Source organism: Furipterus horrens, unplaced genomic scaffold, assembly GCF_987537825.1.
Source record: "Furipterus horrens unplaced genomic scaffold, mFurHor1.1.pri manual_scaffold_3, whole genome shotgun sequence".
Classification (NCBI taxonomy): Eukaryota; Metazoa; Chordata; class Mammalia; order Chiroptera; family Furipteridae; genus Furipterus; species Furipterus horrens.
The window spans coordinates 99,192,180-99,212,342 of record NW_028327173.1 but is presented as its reverse complement, the minus strand read 5'-3'; the positions used below and the strand labels follow the sequence as shown (position 1 = coordinate 99,212,342).

The 20,163-nt window shown below is 36.9% G+C and overlaps 1 protein-coding gene across 1 annotated transcript in view; it reads right to left on the bottom strand.

Annotated features, from left to right (window-relative positions):
• EXOC2 (exocyst complex component 2) overlaps positions 1 to 20,163 on the bottom strand; it is a 239,568-nt gene that overhangs the window by 168,930 nt on the left and 50,475 nt on the right. Inside the window, exon 6 of the mRNA XM_090269916.1 lies at positions 7,253 to 7,333. Coding sequence (XP_090126042.1) covers positions 7,253 to 7,333 — 81 coding nt within the window. The remainder of the gene's footprint in view (positions 1 to 7,252; positions 7,334 to 20,163) is intronic.

The following is a 20,163-nucleotide window of genomic DNA, read 5'->3' as shown; positions in this document are numbered from 1 at the left end:
GGCTGCCAGGTTACAGCAATGTAACACAAACCATTCTCATTATATTAACAATGGCTGGACTTTTTCCAGACAGACCTCATGTATATAGAATGTTTCTGACCCTTACTGAACACTGCGAATGTTTTAGTTTATTACTACTGCAGCTGCTACTACAAATAATACTTACACTAGATTGTCCATACCCACATTGTCTAATAAGGTAGCTACTAGCCACATGGGGTCATTTCAACTTAAATTAACTAAAAATAATAGAAATTTAAAATTCAATTCCTCAGCAATACTAGCTACATTTTAAGTGTTCAACAGCTACAATTCCATCATTGCAGAAGTTCTATTAGACAACATTGTTCTATACTCTCAGAATAGGTAAGAAAATAGAGTTGGATATGTGAATTTGATATAAACCATAGTAATCATTACTTCATCACTGGCTTGAAATAAAGAAGAAATTATTAACTTAAATGGCACATCTGAGAAACATGTCAGTGAAAACAAAAGAATTCCAATGAAAGGTGTCAGCACTGATAAATTCCAATAAAATGGACTTAGATTTTTAGAGTTGACATTATTCATTAAAATTTATAGTAAGAAAAGTTGCCCAAATTTAAAAAACTTTCATTTAAAATAACTCAAGAGCCCTGGCTGGTGAGGCTCAGTGGGTTGAGCACCAGCCTACAAACCAAAAAGGTCACCAGTTTGATTCCCAGTCAGGACACTTGCCTGGGTCGCAGGCCAGGTCCCCAGCTGGGGGCATGCAAGAGACAACTGATCAATGTTTCTCTCACACTATGATGTTTCTCTCCTTCCCTCTCTTTCTCTCCACCTTCCCCTCTCTCGAAAAAATAAACTAAAAATCTTTAAAAAATTTTTTTAAATAACTCAAGAAAAATGTATATAAATTAGTATATAACTATACACAAAATTAAAACATTAATAATAATCTAAGCAAACTAAAGTACATTCATATTCACTGATCCTTCCTTCTCAAAAAAAATAAAATTTTCCATGGTACTTTTAGAATTTTTTTTTCTGATTCCCCAATGACACAGCTTCTAAAGTCTTAAGTAACTCTGACACATCTGTCTGGGCGGAGGTTATGCTTGCAGGGCTGGAGCCACATCTCTTTCAGCTGTGTACCCAACACTGGATTGGGCAGGGTACTTCTACACAACCAGTCTTAAATGAATGTTGCTCACATTGAATTAGCAAAACCTTACCATAAGGTATTAAATATCAACATTTAGTTGATGAAAATGTTTCTAGAAAAGAGGGACTGTTATAAAGATATAAGGAAAAGTCTTAAAGGAGAGTCTCATAAAGAAGTAACCATTTATGTTAAGCACAACTTCATTCAGAAAAGCAAACTATACTAAAGTTAATGTGACACATTTCTAGAAAAGGTTCGTGGTTATGAACAAACAGAAGTAAAATAATTTATCTTACAAATTTATACCTCAAGTCCCAAGGGAGGATTTCCTAAACTACTCCTTAAAAACAAATTATGTCAACACATTACGCTAAACCTAACAGTTGAAACAAATCTTTTTTTAAAAACCTTAACAACGATCTATTTTCTTTTACTGATAATGACACATTATGTCAGCTTGTACTTAAAAATTATCTTCAACAAGTTAGTAATCTCACTTCTTTTACAGATATCATGGTTTAATAGCAATTTCTATAGTGAAAACAACAACCATGAGTAGAAAATAGCCTTCTAAGACATTAATATGTCTGACTATGCTAATACAGAAATAGTTTTAATAAATGTTTATTTGGGTTTAATTCAAAACATATTCATTTCAACCAAGTTGGTGACACTGTTTTGATTCAAAAACAAGACAAAATCTCATGGCAAATAATAATATTGATAATAGTAATAATAATAACAACAACAACAAATAGAAGGAAAAATATTTGAAGTGCTGTTAAATTCATAAATTTAGGATGAAATCTAAGTACTAAAACTCTACTACCAAGGGAAACCTATGTCAAATGAAAGCTTCCTTATAGAAAATACTTTCTGGGGGGAAACAAGATGGCGGAGGAGTAAGTGGAAGCTAAACTAAATTCCTCCTAGAACTACTCTGGATTTACAATGTAATTTTGGAGAAATCATCTGGAATAACCAACCGAACACTAGCTGGAGAGAAGTCTTATAACCACGGAGAGACAGAAAAGGCCGCTACATCACAACGTGACCGGTAGGGAGCGCGGAGACCCGGAAGGGCTGGCTGGCGTCACACGGGTAGCAGCTGAAGGGACTGAGAAACAGCTCAGCAGCCGGGGGTTCCCCCTGAGAAGGGCAGGGTCTAAACCCCCAGCTGGGCTTCCCAGCCTACAGCAACAGAGTGGAAAGTAAAATAGTATTCAGCTGTGAAAAGTGAAAAGCCACAGGGTTTCTTGCTAGGCGGAGAGAAACAGCTGGAGAAAAAGAGCTCTTAAGCGGATCACATATGAAAATATTCTGCCCACACTTACCCTGGGCACAAGCAGAGGGAAGACAGAGAGGACTGGAAATGCTTGGGGAGAGTTTGGTGTGGTGGCGTTGAGGGGAGAGCTGGGGAAGCTGCCAGCCGGGTCCCAGTGCTGACTCATCCCCACACTGCATTCCCGGCCAAGTGGCCACAGCCTGAGGGGAAGCAAAGGCCTTGCCTACAGGAATTAAGCTGCCACTCCCACGGTCCTTAAGCCTCACAGCTAATCACAGACTGAATAGATTAAAAACTAAAGAAGCCAGACAAAGGCAGTAGATCCCTGGCAGTCTCCAACAGGCTGCCTAGGCCCAGACTGGTACAGGATCTGACGCCACTAGGGGCAGATCCAGGAAGTGCAGATCATTCCAACAAACAATAGGAGTCACAAAAATGGGGAGACAGAGAAACAACCCCCCATCGAAAGGAAAGGTAGAGTCCCCAGAAACAGTGCTAAATGAAATAGAGGGGTGCAACTATCAGATATGGAATTGAAAGCATGGATTATGGAGAAGTTCAATGAGCTCAGCGGAAACTACAAAGAACTCCAGAAAAGCTACAGTGAACTCCAGAAGAACTATAAGGAACTTACTGAGAATTATACCAGCATCAAAAAGGACATGGAAGCTATCAATAAGAGCCAGGAGGAAATGAAGAATACGGTCTATGAATTGAAGAACACAGTAGAAGGAATTAAAAACAGGCTAGAGGAATCAGAAGATCGGATCAGCGAGATGGAGGACAATGTAGACAAAAACTCACAGGCAGTGCAACAAAATGAAAAAAGACTGAACAAGACTGAAGAAGCTCTAAGACAGCTGCAGGACAACATGAAACATAATAATATCTGTATCATAGGAATTCCAGGAGAAGAAGAAGAGCAAGGGATAGAAAACCTCTTTGAAAAACTAATGACAGAAAACTTCCCTAACATGAGGAGAGAAAGAATCATGCAAGTCCAGGAAGCACAGAGGGTCCCAATGAAGATGAACCCCAACAGGCCCACTTCAAGACACATCATAATTAAAATGCCAACATTCAAAGACAAAGAGAGAATCCTAAAAGCAGCAAGAGAGAAACAACTAATAACATACAAGGGAGCTCCAATAAGGCTCAGATTTCTCAGCAGAAACACTACAAGCCAGAAGGGAATGGCAAAATATATTCCAAGTAATGAAAAACAAAGGCCTACAACCAAGAATACTCTACCCAGCAAGGCTCTTATTCAAAATGGAAGGTGAAATAAGGAGTTTCCAAGACAAAAGAAGGCTAAAAGAATACAACCAGCATTGCAAGAGATGCTAAAGGGTCTGCTTTAAGAAGATGAAGAAACAGAGAGAGACAGAGAGGAACACGAGTACAAAGGGGGAAAATGACAATGAATAAGTACTGAAAGAAAGAAGGAACTTCTACCATTTGCAACAACATGATTGGAACTAGAGAGAATTATGCTTAGCGAAATAAGCCAGGCAACAAAAGAAAACTACCTTATGCTATCACCTGTTACAGGAAACTAATGAACAACACAAACAAATGAGCAAAATTGAACCAGAGGTATGTAAACAAGGAATAAACTAACAGTAACAAAGGGGGAGATGGGAGGGAGAGAAGGGGTAAGAAGGGGAAGGGTCTAGTCAAAGAACATGTATAAATGACCCATGGACATGGACAACTGGGTGGAGACTGAATGTGGAAGAAGGGGGGGGGCAGGGTGCAGGGAAGCAAGAGGGTAAAAAAGTGAGACAACTGTAACGGAAAAACAAACAAACAGAAAAAATTTTAGTGGGGGAAAAAAATAAAAATATAAAGAATAGAAATTCAAGTTCAGTGAATATTAGAAGGACAACGATTTTCCTTCACACTGTATATTTTTCTCCCTATCTGATCCCTTCAGAATTTGGCATTCTGAAGAAGTAATGACCTAACTTTCTTTGCATAAAACTAATAAAACCAATTGTTAATAGAGGTTTTTTTTTTTGACCAAGACTTTGGCTGGAATGTCATGCCTAAAGGAGACATGCTTGGGCTTTGGTTGTTACCAAAAAGCCCTGAGCAACTGGGACTGACTTTCAAAGGTAATAAAAGTCCACGAGATAAAAGGCCTGGTACCTTGGATGGATGAGCGGTCCATAGCAATCTTTCCAGGGAAGGAATGAAGGTTGTTTTCCTGAAAGATGGCTAGAAGGGACCTTAAGGCACAATGGAAAACCAGGAGAACCTGGAAAAGACAGGTGTTTACAGGCAAGGCTGAATGCCAGGTATGTGGATCTGCTTCTGTGCCTTGAAGGGGAGACTGAAGGTCACCCTAAATGTTCCTTGCATAAGTTCCAGCAAAGCAGAACTAAAGATCATAAGTGATCATTTGCTGCTCTTGTTGTGTTTATGCAAATGAACAGGATAAATTAAAAATGGACTTAATGCAGTCCCTTTAATGACAAGGAGGGTAATCTTAGGGAGAAAAATCACGATTCAAAGAAGATCACAATGCCCAGTGGTAGACTATAAAGTAGTGCAACTAACCGTCTTTAAAGTTTCTTTTCATTTAAAACTTGTTTTCATTTGAAAGTTAAACTATGTCTGTGGCATTATCAAAGATGTTTAATTTACAGGCAAGAAGAATGTCAAATGCCTTGCAACTGGATGTCTTTCCTATAAGACAGTCCTACAGATTTAGAGACTTGTATGTGGGTTATGTTACATAAATTAACATGTGTTTTCTATTTTCAAAGGGCATAAGCATACGATCTCATTACCTGAGTGATTGTCTGTACGTATAGGCCTCACTTAATCCTGTCTGCATTGCTGCCTCCTGAGACTCAATGGTTTGGCTGAACTAAGTGGCTGGGTTGGTGAAGAACGGGGTGGTCTGTGGGCTTCATTTTAAAACTGGTTTCTCTTTTCTATCCTAATGGCTTGGACAGAAAGAGCCCAGAGGCCTGAGAGGGGGGAAACCTAAAATATTTCCCTCAGTCCAAACTAAGTATAATGGGCAAAAGGGTTTTGGACAGGAGGTGAGATGTACCTGGCACACCTTCCTCCAAAGAAGCCCTTTTTTTCCCTCATGTGGGACATTGAAAAATTAATACCTGTCTTCTGTCATCTAGTGGTTACGGATTGAATGATGTCCTTTAACCCTGTTGCCCCCAGAATACAACAAGGATGCCAGCCTGTTAAACCAAGCATGCCGTTGTCCAGAGACAGCCAACCAACCTGGAGTCTGCACGATCCTTCCCCTGTGGGAAGGCCACCCTTCCCTCCACACCCCCACTCTTATTAGGGATTTCTTCACCCAAGGGTAGGTAGGACGACGACCATGTCCAGCTTGAAGCAGCTAGAGGAGCTCGAGACCTTCGCCCATTGTCCTTTATAAGATTGTAAAGGGTCTTATGTCTGAGAGGGAGGGATTGTTATTTTTTATTGTTAAAATATTTAACTAATTATTTTTTTAAAAAAGAAGAAGAATATATGAAAGGGTGAGGCAGGAGAGCTTGTATGTACCACCCATGGGGATGGACTTGGGGAAGGGATTGTTGGGGAAGGGGGATGCTGGGCGGAGGGGAGCAAAGGGGAAAAAATTGGAACTATTGTAACAATATAATCAATAAAATATACTTAAAAAAAATAGAAAATACTTTCTTATCAGAGATTTCCAGATGTATAAACAGGTATTTACAAGAAAGCTCAAAAAACTCTTCATGGAAATAACTTAAGCTAGAAGTGCAAAAACTAACTTAACAGCCCAGTCCTGTATTCAAAGAGTCACTAAAATCAGATGTTATAATTCTTAAATTTTGTATTGTTTCCCTTCTTTGGGAAAATCACATGCTACACTTATTTTAACAAACAATATTACTTTAGGCAATACTGCTCCTTGTCAAATGTTTACTATATGCGTGAAAGAGGAAAACTTACTGCTAAGCTAGCCACTAATATTATAATAGGAATTGATTTAGCTGATGAGTTTCTTCCAATTCAGTATTTTAAAGTATCTGGGAGCTAGTATATATGGAGACGTGGATAGATTCCAAAATTCTGCATGTCAGTTTCTCTTGGCCTACAGTTAAGAAAAAAAAAATGTCTCAGAGTTACAAACCCTCCTAAATGGCAACCTGCCTTAAATTCATTTTAGAAAGCCAGGTATAAATAAGTGACATCTAAGCATCTGTTAGTCTAGTAGCTGATATTATTTGTACTAACACTGGTAGAAATCTGAAGATGCTTTTTCAGGTTTTTGGTCAATAAAAATTCTGGCTACTGCCTTAGTGTTCTTCTGTCTTTGAGATGCTATTTATATACTGTTCTCTTTTATGGTGGCAAATTTTACGTAGTAAAAGTATACTGACTTGTTTTCAAATTATGATTTCTAATAAATAAAATGAAAAAAGAAAAAAATAAAATAAAAGGCCCTGGCTGGTATGGCTCAGTGGACTGACTGCCAGCCTGTGAACCAAAAGGTTGCTGGTTTGATTCCCAGTCAGGGCACATGCCTGGATTATGGGTCAGGTCCCAGGTTGGGCGTGAGCAAGAGGCACTCAATTGTTTCTCTCCCTTTCTCCCTCCCATCTTTCTTTCTAAAAATAAATAAATAAAATCTTTAAAAAAAAAAAAAGGACACTCAGTTTAAATGTTTTTATTCCCCTTCATGTTCATTAAATCATTGCTATTTAGAAATACTAAAATGCAACTTATTACCTTGGTCTGTGAAACCAGATTCAATAACTATATCAAAGCTCATTATAAAGTCCGTAAATAATTTTGGGTAGTAGAACGAAACTCACTGTTCAGAACATTCTCCAGTTTTTGCGTCATGGAGCCTTCTACTTTTTCCGTTCCATCCGCTTCTAGCTTCTGATGGATGGCTAGAACAAAATGTCCAATTAAAATTTAGGCTATTTAAATGGGTGGGAATATATTACATCAAAATAACATTTTTAAACAGCTTTTCAAAATGGTCATATTATTTTCACTGCTGGAAAGGAGCACAAATGTGCAAAATCTCTTCATAAGTTCAGCAAGTAACTAGCAGACACCAGTCTAAATTATTCATAGTTCCACACTATTAAAATAGTATATTATGCATGTGATCCTCAATGCTGAGTGGTAAAAACAGTTGAACTCCAAAAGAAAAGTGAGTCTCAAGTGAATAATATCTTTGATATTTGTCCATAGGAAAAAGTCATACATATTTCTCAGGTCCCCATCTGCAAAACAGAAATACTATTATTTGAAATCTATCAAACTAAAAATATTTAATTCCAGTCTCAGAAAACACATATTATTCACATTCTATTCATTCTATAATTATTTCACTGGAAGTTCCCAAGAAATACCTAGTAACATTGACCAATATATCAATTAGTGGATGTATAAATTAACTGGAGAGTTTTTTGCTATTATTGATTCATGTGTACATAATTCTTATACAGATTATTAGGAAAACACTTAATAATTTACATTTTAGTTATTCTTTTTAAATTTTTATTTACTGATTTTAGAGAAAGAGAGGGAGGGAGAGAAGGAGAAAGAGAGAGAAACATCAATCTGTTGTTCCACTTATTTACGCATTCATTGGTTGATTCTTGTATGTACCCTGACGGGGAATCGAACCTAGAACCTTGGTGTATCAGGACAATGCTGTAACAAACCGAGATACTCAGTCGGGACTAATAATTTATACTTTAAAACTGTTCTACCTAGCAAAGAGGGGAGGTTTTAAATAGAGCAAATCAAGCTTAGGTGAAGAACTTAGGAAATTTTCAAAACAAAATGATTAAATAATTTCTAATTCAAATTTGCAACATAATAAAAATAACAAAAATAGCAAGCCAAACATTAATTAAGTCATGACCATAAGTTAAGCACTACAATTTTCTAAAGCATACTGCCCTTGTAAGAAGAATATGATGCATGCTGTAATATTATTTCTATTTCACTGATGGTAAAACCACGGCTCAGTGAAATTAAGTTGACCAAGGTCACAAAGCCAATCCCAAAATTTGAACTCAGGTAGTATGATCTCATAACAGAAACTTCACCCCATACTACACGTATTGCATGGGTAAGCAGCATCAACTGTGTAAAATGAAAATAATAACTTATTATGTCACCTGGGAACTGCATTCAGTTGCAAATAAAAGGACCTCTCTCAAAAATAGCAGCTACTAAAATACACAATTTTATTCTTCCACATAATTTGCTCTTGCAAAAACTCAAATGCAAGAGGTGTAACTCCACAGGTTTCACTGACAGTACACTGACATTAACATTACTCCTATGTTAGGTATTCTCATTCAAATACAGTGTCAAACTCTTTCCTAAAAGAAACTTACTGATTCTGCCTCAACCCTGCCAGCCATAAGTTGCAGATTTCTGCTGAGGAAAAAAGAACCTAAGAGGAAAAAAAGTGTATTTCTTTAATAAATTACAATTTGTTTCCCATGATCCATTGGTTAGAAAATTCTGGGTCAAATTCAGTGCTTAAGTGCAGTATAAAAATATTCTCAATGCATGATACATCTATTTCTCTGCTTCTTATAATTAGTTTCTAATCCTGATCTTGTCCTTTAATTTACTTCTTTTTGTAAAGCAACCTCTAATTTTGTTTCAAATTCTAAAACAGACTACTTCTCTACAGAAGAAACAGATTCATTGAAAAGTACACTTAGGGAAAAAAATCAGCCACTATATTTTCATTGTCTTGGTTGATTCAGGAATTTTTTAAGAAGTTGTGTCTTTAATGTTTCAAACTTGAATTATTTGACAATGATAACAAAATGTTTGCAAATATCAAAGCCTAAACTTAACTTGCATGTAAGTTAAATAGAAAAAAAATTCTCTATCTTTCAAGAAAGGAGATAAAAATTTCCAAATATTAAAAAGCAAACTAGAAAGACATCTTCTTTGTTCAACACAAGCAAATATGCTTACTCTATTTATTTAAATGTCGCTGTGATTTTCTGACAATCTTGGTTGCAAAGGAACACTTGACACTCACTGCATTTCACTAAGCAGGTACTACATATGGCTTGTCCGTGGCAATAAGACATTACATCTTATAGTAGCCAGACTTCAAACGTTACTTTGCTAAGTCACAATTAGCATTAAGGAAATCATGCAGCCATATTTTCTGTTGTTAACAAAACCCACCACTGATCAGCAGGTCAAGATAGGGTGAACCTGGCTCCCTCAGCTCACTGTACAGACCTATGCTGCTGAAAAAGCAGCTTCCTGCTGGCCATCTCCATCACAGCAGAACCACTGTCAAGCTGTCAGCCAAGCATGAGGACGAGGACACATAAGGACCTGATAAAGGCAATCCTATTTCCAGAAAATTAAACCAAATAACCAGTGTCTGGTTCACCTAACCTTTTATTTTCTCTGAACACATTTTTAAATAGTATAAATAAGCAACTCGGTACATAATCATAAATTTGATATTGTTTCTAATCTGTTGAAACTTGAAGCAATTGAACACCATAAATTCATATTTGAGAAACAAAAAAAAGTACATAAAAGTTCTATTCAATAAATCAGTTACAGAAACTGCCTATTAATTCACTAAAATTATCTCACTTTATAACTCTAGCAAAATATAGACATCAAATATGCAAATTCAATCAAAATTGTAATACTTGTCCATGCATTTATATAATGCCATTATGAAATGAGGCATTAAGAAATGACATGTGTATATGAGCAATGTCTACAAGGATTCAAGGAAGATACACTGTGACATATATACTCTAACCACTATATTATTACTAGACTGTGTGACATAATTTCAAACTAAGTCAGAGATTGACAAACTATTTCTATAAAGAACCAGACAGTAAATATTTCAGGCTTTAAAAGCCACATAATTCCTCTATAAAATGTTCTTCTCCCATTTTTTTTCATTTTTTAAAAACAACCCTTGAAAAACACAGCCATATTTAGCTCCTTGGCCTGTACAAAGATAGGCTGGGGCCTAATTTGGCCCATGTGTCAACCTCTGAACAGAATACTTACTAAAAGAAAAGACTAGAAAGGGTTAGGGTAAGATGTATTAATAATTTAAATTGAAAAGAGCTTTTCAAACATTTAGTTTCTACTTCTTATTCTACCAAATTTTTATGAGTGGTTAAACACATATAAATTATTAATATATAAATATTAAATATATTTAAATTGTTTACGTAATCTGTGAATCCTTTCCTTCCTCAGTTATACTGGAAAAAGTAAATAATAATATAATTGTAACTACTACATAGAAAATTAACAGGTATAAAGGATTCTCGCTTAGATAACTGGGTCTTATATAAACATATCTGCCAAAATTATCTTCATACATTAATACTGGATTGGCCAAAAAGTTCATATAGTTTTTTCCATATAATGGCTCTAGTAGTGTTTAGTTGTCTTAAACTTCATTCAAAACAATTTTGTTAGATTGTATGGTGACAACTGTCATATCAGTGTGCATTTTTTAAAAAACTTATCAAAGTCAGTAACTTTTTGTGCAGCCATTTTAATAATGAAGATAGAAGCAACATTTTTAGCATATTATGCTTTATTATTTCAAGAAAGGTGAAGATGAAACTGAAACACAGAAGATTTGTACAGTGTACGGAGAAGACCCTGCAATGGACTGAACATGTCAGAAGTCATTTGCGAAGTTTATGGGTACTACTGACATTCTGGCCAAATAATTTCTTGCTGAAGGGCTATTTTATGCATTGGAAGATGTTTCGCAGCATCACTGGACTCTACCCACTAGAAGCCAATAGCAGGGACAGCTGACAAACTCAAAATATCCAAATCAATCAAGATATTGGTGAAAATGAAAAATGTTTCTTTTATTTTATGGAAAAACCTAAATGGACTTTTTGGCCAACCCAAAATAACAATAGAATGTGCCAAAAAACTGAATATGGCTCACACCATCTGGAGGAGCAGCAATAAAAGTAACAAGGAAGGGAGGACCAATCAAGTATTGAACAACATGTGTTTAGTTACTCCGCTTTGGCCTCTTATTCTGCTATTTTTTAGTACATTATAAAGAGAAATAAGTCACACAGTTGGCCCACAGTTGTCCTCAAAAGGAGCAGTGATATTGCTGGACTTGCAACTAAAAAACAAGTGACTACAGATGACAAGCTTAAGAGGCAGTCAGGGAATGGTCACTGAAACCAAGGTGACAATCAGACGGCACTGAGGAAGTAAAAAGGCCTCTAAAGTTATAAGAAGCTCCACAAACACCACCATGACTGGGGAGGACTGCTGTGAGCATCAGCTGGCAAGAAACCATGGTTCATCAACACTTCAAGGGACTGGAAGAGAATGGCAGAGTGAGAGCCTTGGAAAAGTGAAGTATGATGCTAGGACTATTTTTGTAGGATATAGTAAAGAAAAAACTATAATAAACACACTGAGATTAGCATAGTCGGAGTAATTATGCCAGAAAAACTTCTCATCAAGTTTTGATTAAAATATTCAGGGTAACACAAGAAAAAAATTGGCCACAGCATAAAAACTAATAGCTACTATTGTATACCTGTTTGGAAAGAACTTTAAAAAAAAAAAGAAAGAAAGAAAGAAATCCTTGAACCGTGTATCAAAAAGGGCCATACCAGGTAATCTAACGATGTGATTTATGGTGACAGCTTTGGGTCACTCAGTATCAACTCAACCTCCAGATGGATTTGAGAGGCCAGCCACTGGGAAAGTTGACTATGTCTATGTAACAGTACCAGTAAAAACTAGAGACAGCAAGAATTGGGTTAGATTCCTTTTTGGCAATACTCTAGACACGTTGTCTCACACCATTACCGGGAACATCAGTGCTGTCCACGACTCCACTTTGAAAAGACACAGGACACTCCATGCACGGAACTCTCCTGGACCAGCCTGCCCCATGAGTTTTTTTCCTTGGCTGATTTTCATCTATATCTTTTTGATATAGTAAAATATAACTGCCAGTATAACAGTGGGTTCTGTGAGCCCTCCTAGCAAATTATCAAACTTGTTAGTGGTCTTAAGAATTGCTCCTAATTTTGCAGTTATTATTACATTATAATATAATATTAGTATCAAGATAATCCATATAAATGACCCATGGATATGAACAACAGGGTGAGGATTGACTGTGGGAGAAGGAGTGGGCTAGGTAGGGGGGAGCAATGGGAAAAAAAGTGAGACGGCCATAATAGAAAAACAATAAATAAATTTTTTAGAAAAAGATAATCTAATCAACAAAAGTTACAGAGTGAGCATGTCTTTCATACAAAGAAAAACTGACAGAATCAATATTAAAGAGATCTGACAAATATATTATAAATAATCTAGACTTAAGTCATGTAATTAATCAAGCATTAACAATATATCAGTGTGCCCTGAAGAGAAAATGTCTCTCACCCCCATTATTATCTTCAGCACAGTAACAGAAAATTGGCATATATTAAGAAACATATTTGCTTTCATAATATTTTAAGATTAAAACTAACTGAAAAAACAAACATCTACTACAAACTACTAGATGTCAGGTATATGGGGATCCCTGTACTTGCCTCTCAACTTCTAGCATACTTGAAATATATTAAAATAAAATGTAAAATAAATTACCAGAGTAATTTATTAGCTATTTCACATTTTCAACATATTAATTCCTAATCTCACATAACCTATTTCAAAGTACATACATATAAACATAGGAATTCATATGATTCTATATAATATTAATAAAACCTGACCAATAATTAGCATTTTTAAAAATTATAGATCAATTTCACTTAAGACTATATTCAAAAAATTTCTAAAGAGTTACTAATAAATAAAAAAATATGGGACAAAGATTTTGTTTGTTTGTTTGTTTGTTTTTTTCAGATTTAATGTGTTTTATTGATTAAAATATTACATTTGTGCCAATTTCCCTTCCCTCTGCTCCCCTCCACCCGGTGGCCCCCCTCCCTCCAGTTGTCCCCCCCTTTTAGATTATGTCCATTAGTTGTGCATACAGTTCCTCCCAACCTCTCTCCGTCTATTCCATTCACTCCTACCTTGATCCCCAATTCCTATATCATCTCCCTCCCTTTCCCCATTCCCCCTCCCTGTTGACCTCCCCCCAATATGCTTCCCGTACCCACAGTTCCTTTTCCACTCTCGTTGCCTATTTAGTTTGCCTTTGTTTCATCTCCCTAGCTTCTGTTTTTTTTTTAAACCAGTCCCTTTAACATCTCATATAACAGTGGTTTGGATCTAATGAACTCTTTCAGTTTTATTTTGTCCTGGAAACACTTTCTCTGTCCTTCTATTCTGAATGACAATTTCGCTGGGTAGAGTATTCGTGGTTGTAGGTTTTGGATTTTCATTACTTTGAATATTTCTTGCCAGTCTCTTCTTGCCTGTAGGGTTTCCCTTGAGAAGTCAGCTGATAGTCTAATTGGGACCCCTTTGTACATAATTCTTTTCTTCTCTCTTGCTGCTTTTAAGATTCTCTCTTTATCTTTAATTTTTGACATTTTGATTATAATGTGTCTTGGAGTGGTTCTCCCTGGGTCCAGTCTCTTGGGAACTCTCCTTGCTTCCTGGACCTGCAAGTCTATTCCCTTCCCCAAGTCTGGGAAATTCTCCTTTATTATATTTTCACTCAATTTTTCAAGTTCTAGTTCATCTTCCTCATTCTCTGGCAAACCAATGATTCTTATGTTGGGCCTTTTATAGCTGTCCTAGAGGTTTCTGATCCTTTCATTGTTGCTTCCCATTTCCTCTCGCTGCATTGGTTGACTGCTTGTTCCTTCTCCATATTCCAGTTTGTTGAAATGAACTCTGGATTTTATTTCCTTTCCTTCTGTCTCGTATGCGGTTTTGTTCCTTTCGTTATGAAAGTTTTTCGCTTCTTTCATATCTTTTTCCTGCTCTTTTGTGAATTCTGTAAGCCATCTGTTAACAATGGCCCAGAACTGAGCCTCTGACAGGTTTCTTATCTGTTCATCTGTCAGGTTCTCTATCTGCTGTCTGGTGAGTTGTGTTACCGGGATTTCTATAGTTGTCTGCCTCATTTTGACAGATGCGTTTTGTTTTCTTGAGCCGGCTGTCCGGGGCAGTGCCTGTGTACGCGTCACAAATCAGCAACCGGCGCCTGCCTGTCCGCGACCTATTGCGCAGCCCTGTGGTGCTTTCTTTGGGGGCGGGGGTCCAAGATGGATTCACACAGCTATTCAGCTAGGAGACCGGGATCCGTCCTCCCGCCCCCCTGGGCCTCACTGTTCAAGGCGATGCGGCGGCCGCTCTCCCCAGCGCCAGAGTCGCGCACCGCCAGGGGCTTGCCCGCAGCCGGGATTCCTCGCCGGGGTCACGCACCGCCAGTGGCTTGACCGCAGCCGGGATTCCTCGCCGCCCAGCCGCTGTCCAGGTGCGACCGCAAACAGCACTGCCCTCTTTAACTCTTACCTGCCCAAATGGCACCGCTGGTTTATAACTTCATATGTTGGACTTCCGTGTAGTTTTATTTTCTGGAATTTCTAGTTATCCTTTGTTTTGAAGTAGTTGTATTCCTCTCTAGTTGTAGAGGGAGACCTTGCGTGTCCGTCTAAGCCTCCATCTTGGCCGGAAGTCCCTTGTTTTTTTTTTTTTAAGATTTAACTATGTTTAACTGTCTACTTTTATTTGGACAGGGCTACTTTTGAAAAAATAATTATCTGGTTTGTTATGGTAATTAAACATGAGTTCAGTTATACTGTAAAATGATATTTATAAACATAAGTAAAACACCATATTTTCCTAACTAGTAATTAACTCTTTAAAAAATTTAGGACATGTTATAAATTATCTTCAACATGATCTTAATGAATGACACCATTTTTAAAAATTTTTTGATTTATTTATTATTTTTCTATTACAGTTGTCCCACTTTTTCCCCCAAAGCTCACGGGCACACAGCCCATCATCCGTCTACCACAGTCAATCCCCACCTCGGTGTACATGTCCATGGGTTATTTATACTAGTTCCTTACTAAACCCTTACCCTACTTACGCCCCCTCCTCTACCTCCCACGCCCTCCCCTGGTAACTATTAGTCTGTTCCTTGTTTACATGCCTCTGGTTCAATTTCGCTCATTTGTTTGTGTTGTTAAATAGTCTCCTGTGTTAGGCAATATCATATGGTATTTGTCTTTTGTTGGCTGGCTTATTTCACAAAGCATAATTCTCTCTAGTTCCATACATGTTATCGCAAATGGCAGTAGTTCCTTTTTTCTTTCTCCTGTATAGTATTCTATTGCATAAACATAACACAGTTTTTTGATCCACTTATCTACAGATGCTACAGATGAGCACTTGGTTGTTTCTAGCACTTGGCTATTATAAATAGCGCTGCTATGAACATGGGGAGGCATAAGTTCTTTTGAATTCGGGTTACAGGATTCTTCAATGTTGAGACATATAAGTTCTTTATATATTTTGGAGATCAATCCCTTTTCTGAGGTATCATTGGCAAATATCTTTCCCCATATTGTTGGTTGCCTTTTCCTCTTGCTGATGTTTTCTTTTACTGAGCAGCAACTCTTTAGTTTGATGTAGCCCCATTTGTTTATTCTTTCATTTAATTTGCCTTAGGAGATGTATCTGTGAAAATATTGCTACGTGGGATATTTGAAATTTTCCTGCCTATCTTTTCCTCTAGGACTTTTATGGTGTCATGGCTTACATTTAGGTCTTTTATCCATCTTGAGTTTATTCTGCTGCATAGTGTAAGTTGGTGGTCTAGTTTCATTTTTTGACATGTCCCTGTCCGGTTCTCCCAGCAACATTTGTTGAAGAGGCTCTTCTCATTGCCTTTTATGTTCCTTCCCCCTTTGTCGAATATTACTTGACCATACAGACCTGTATTATTTCTGGGTTCTCTGTTCTGTTCCATTAATCTGTATGTCTGTTCTTATGCCAGTACCAGGCTGTTTTGATTACAGAGGACTTGTAGTACAGTTTGATGTCAGATACTGTGATTCCTCCTACTATGTTCTCTGTCTCAAGATTGCTGTGACTATTCGGGGTCGTTTTTGGTTCCATATAAATTTTTGAAGTATTTGTTCTAGGTCTGTGAAACATGTCACTGGTACTTTAATAGGGATTGTGTTGAATCTATAAATTGCTTTGGGTAGTGTAGGAGACAGGCAGGCGTGGTTTGAAAAGACTGGAGGACCACTGTGTGGAGCCAGCCGGAAAACAGGAACTTGGGTCTTAACCAGCAAGTTTCTTATCTTTCATGCTTGATCTGAATCCCACCCTCCAAGGGATTTTAAAGATAGAATAGAAATACAAAGTGGCTTTTAAGGAAAAGGGAACCTGCTCTGTTTTTCTCTTAATAGCCTCAAATCCTTGTCAGTAAAATATGAAGAACAGAACAATTAAGCAAGAGTAAATGTTTTTGACCTCCTGTAAAATACCTGGACATTTCAACCCCCTATTGATCTGCATTTCCCTTTCACTCCTTACCATTTAAGGAATGGCTGCATGTTTTCCTTACGCATTTCCGTGTGTGAAAAGTAGATAAAAACCCGGGCTAATAAATGGGGGCGATTTTCATCACAGAAAGCCTCCTCCCTTCCTTCCTCAGATGGTGAGTGTTTGAGTAGATTTTTCATCCATTCCAAGGGACCCAGAGTCTCTTACAGGTAGTGTGGATATTTTAATGATGTTGATTCTTCCCATCCATGAACATGGTATTTGCTTATATTTATTTGTATCTTTCTCGATTTCTATCTTCAGTGTTATGTAGTTTTCTGAGTACAGGTCTTTTATCTCTTTGGTTAAGTTTATTCCTAAGTACTTACTTTATTATTCTTATTGCTATAGTAAATGGGAACTTTTTTCTAGTTTCTATTTCTGATATTTTATTGCTGGTGTACAGAAATGCCTTCGACTTCTGAATATTGACTTCGTACTCTGCTATTTTGCCAAGTTCACTTAATATGTCCTGTAGTTTTTTAGTGGAGTCTATAGGTTTTTCTATATACACTATCATGTCATCAGCAAATAATGACAGTTTTACTTCCTCTTTTCCAATTTGGATGCACTTCTTTTACTTCTCTTATTGCTATGGCTACAACTTCCAAAACTATGTTGAATAGGAGTAAAGAGAGTGGACATCCTTGTCTTGTTCCTGATCTCAGGGGGAATGCTATCAGGTTTTGTCCATTGAGTATGATGCTGGTTTCAGATTTCTCATATATGGCCTTTATTATGTTGAGGTATGCTCCCTCTACTCCCATTATGCTGAATGTTTTCATCATAAATGGGTGTTGTACTTCATAATGCTTTTTTAGCATCTATTGATATAATCTGTGATTTTTATCTTTCATTTTCTTTATGGGGTATACTATGTTTATTGATTTGTGAATATTACACCATCCTTGCATCCCTGGGATGAATTCCACTTGATTGTGGTGTATCAGCTTTTTATGTGTTGCTAGATCCAGTTTGGCAATATTTTTGTTGAGGATTTTAGCATCTATGTTCATCAGTGATATTGGCCTGCAGTTTTCTTTTTTACTGCTTCATAGAAAGAGTTTCATAGTCTTCCCTGTTCTTGGTTTTCTGGAATAGTTTGAGAAGAGTAGGCATTAGTTCTTCCCTAAATGTTTTGTAAAATTCGCCTGTGAAGCCATCAGGTCTAGGGCTTTTGTGTGCTGGGCGTTTTTTGATTACTGATTCAATTTCACTCTTTGTATCGGTTTATTCACATTTTCTGCTTCTTCTTGAATCAGTTTTAAAAAATTACATGTTTCTAGAAATTTTTCCATTTCGTCTAGGTTGCCAAGTTTCTGCCATACTGTTGTTTGTAGTAATTTCTTACAATCCTTTGTATTTCTGTGATATCAGTTATGATTTCTCCTCTTTCATTTCTCATTTTATTTATTTGGGTCCTCTCTCTTTTTTTCTTGATGAACGTGGCTAAAGACTTGTCAATTTTGTTTATTTTTTCAAAGAACCAGCTCCTGGTTTTACTGATCTTTTGAATTGTTTGTTTCGTCTCTATGTCATTTAATTCTGCTCTGATCTTGATGATTTCCTTCTTCCTACTTGCTCTGGATTCATTTGTTGTTGTTGTTCTAGTTCTTGTTGCTATAGGGTTATATTTTTTTATTTGAGATTCTTCTGTCCTTTTTAGGTAGGCCTGTATTGCTATGAACTTTCCTCTCAAGACTGCTGTCGCTGTATCCCATAGGTTTTCTGGTGTTGAATGTTCATTACCATTTGTTTCCAGAAACTTCTTGATTACTTCCTTGATGGCATTGTTAACCCATTCATTATTTAATTGCATGTCATTCATTCTCCATGAGTTTGAATATCTTTGAGTTTTTTTCTTGAGGTTGATTTCCAGTTTCAAGGCCTTGTAAACTGAGAAGATGCTTGATATAATTTCAATTTTCTTGAATTTGCTGAGGCTTGTTTTGTGTCCTACTATGTGAATTATCTTGGAAAATGTTCCATGTGCACTTGAAAAGAATGCATATTTTGCTTCTTTGGGGTGAAAGGTTCTATATATATCAACTATATCCACTTGTTCTAGAGTGTTGTTCAACGCTTCAATATCCTTGGTGCTTCCTTGCTTTGAAGATCTGTCCATTGCTGACAACGATGTGTTAGGGTCCCCTACTATGAGTGCGTTGCTGTTGATATCCTTCTTGTAGTCTTCCAAGATTTTATTATATATTTGGGTGCTCCTAAGTTGGGTGCATATATGTTTACAAGGGTTATATCTTCTTCATGGATTTTTCCCTTAAGTATTATGAAATGTCCTTCTTTGTCTCTTCTTATGGCCTTTGCTTTGAAATCTGTTTTGTCTGATGTAAGTATTGCTACCCCAGTTTTTTTTTCATGAAATCTGTTTTGTCTGATGTAAGTATTGCTACCCCAGTTTTTTTTTCATGTCCATTTGCTTGGAATACTTTTTTCCATCCCTTCACTTTTAGTCTGTGTAAATCTTTTGTTTTGAGGTGTGTCTCTTGTAGACAGCATATATGTGGGTCATGTTTTCATATCCATTCAGCTACCCTATGTCTTCCGATTGGAGCAGTGAATCCATTTACATTTAAGGTTATTATTAACAAGTATTTATTAATTTCCCTTTGTACCTATGATCCTCTCTCTTTTTCTTCTTTTTCTTAAAGCATTCCCTTTAGCATCTCTTGCATGCTGGTTTGACGGAGATGTATTTTTCGTCTTCCTTTGTCTGGGAAACTCCTTATTTCACCTTCTATTTTTAAAGAGGACGTTGTTGGGTAGATTAGTCTTGGTTGTAGGCCTTTGTTTTTCCTCGCTTGAAATATTTTTTTGCCATTCCCTTCTGGCTTTTAGTGTTTCTGTTGAGAAATCAGCTGATAGCCTTAGCGGAGCTCCCTTCTATGTTATTTGCCCTTTTTCTCTTGGTACCTTTAGGATTCTCTCTTTGTCTTTGAATGTTGTCATTTTGATTATGATGTGCCTCCTTGGATTCATCTTCACTGGGACCCTCTGTGTTTCCTGAACTTGCATGAGTTTTTCTCTCATCAAGTTAGGAAAGTTTTTGTCATTACTTTTTCAATCAGGTCTTCTATCCCTTGTTCCTCCTCTTCTCCTTCTGATATCCCTATGATACAGATATTGTTGTGTTTCAAATTATTCCGAAGTTCTCTTAAACCCTCTTCATTCCTTTTAAGCCTTTTTTCATTTCATT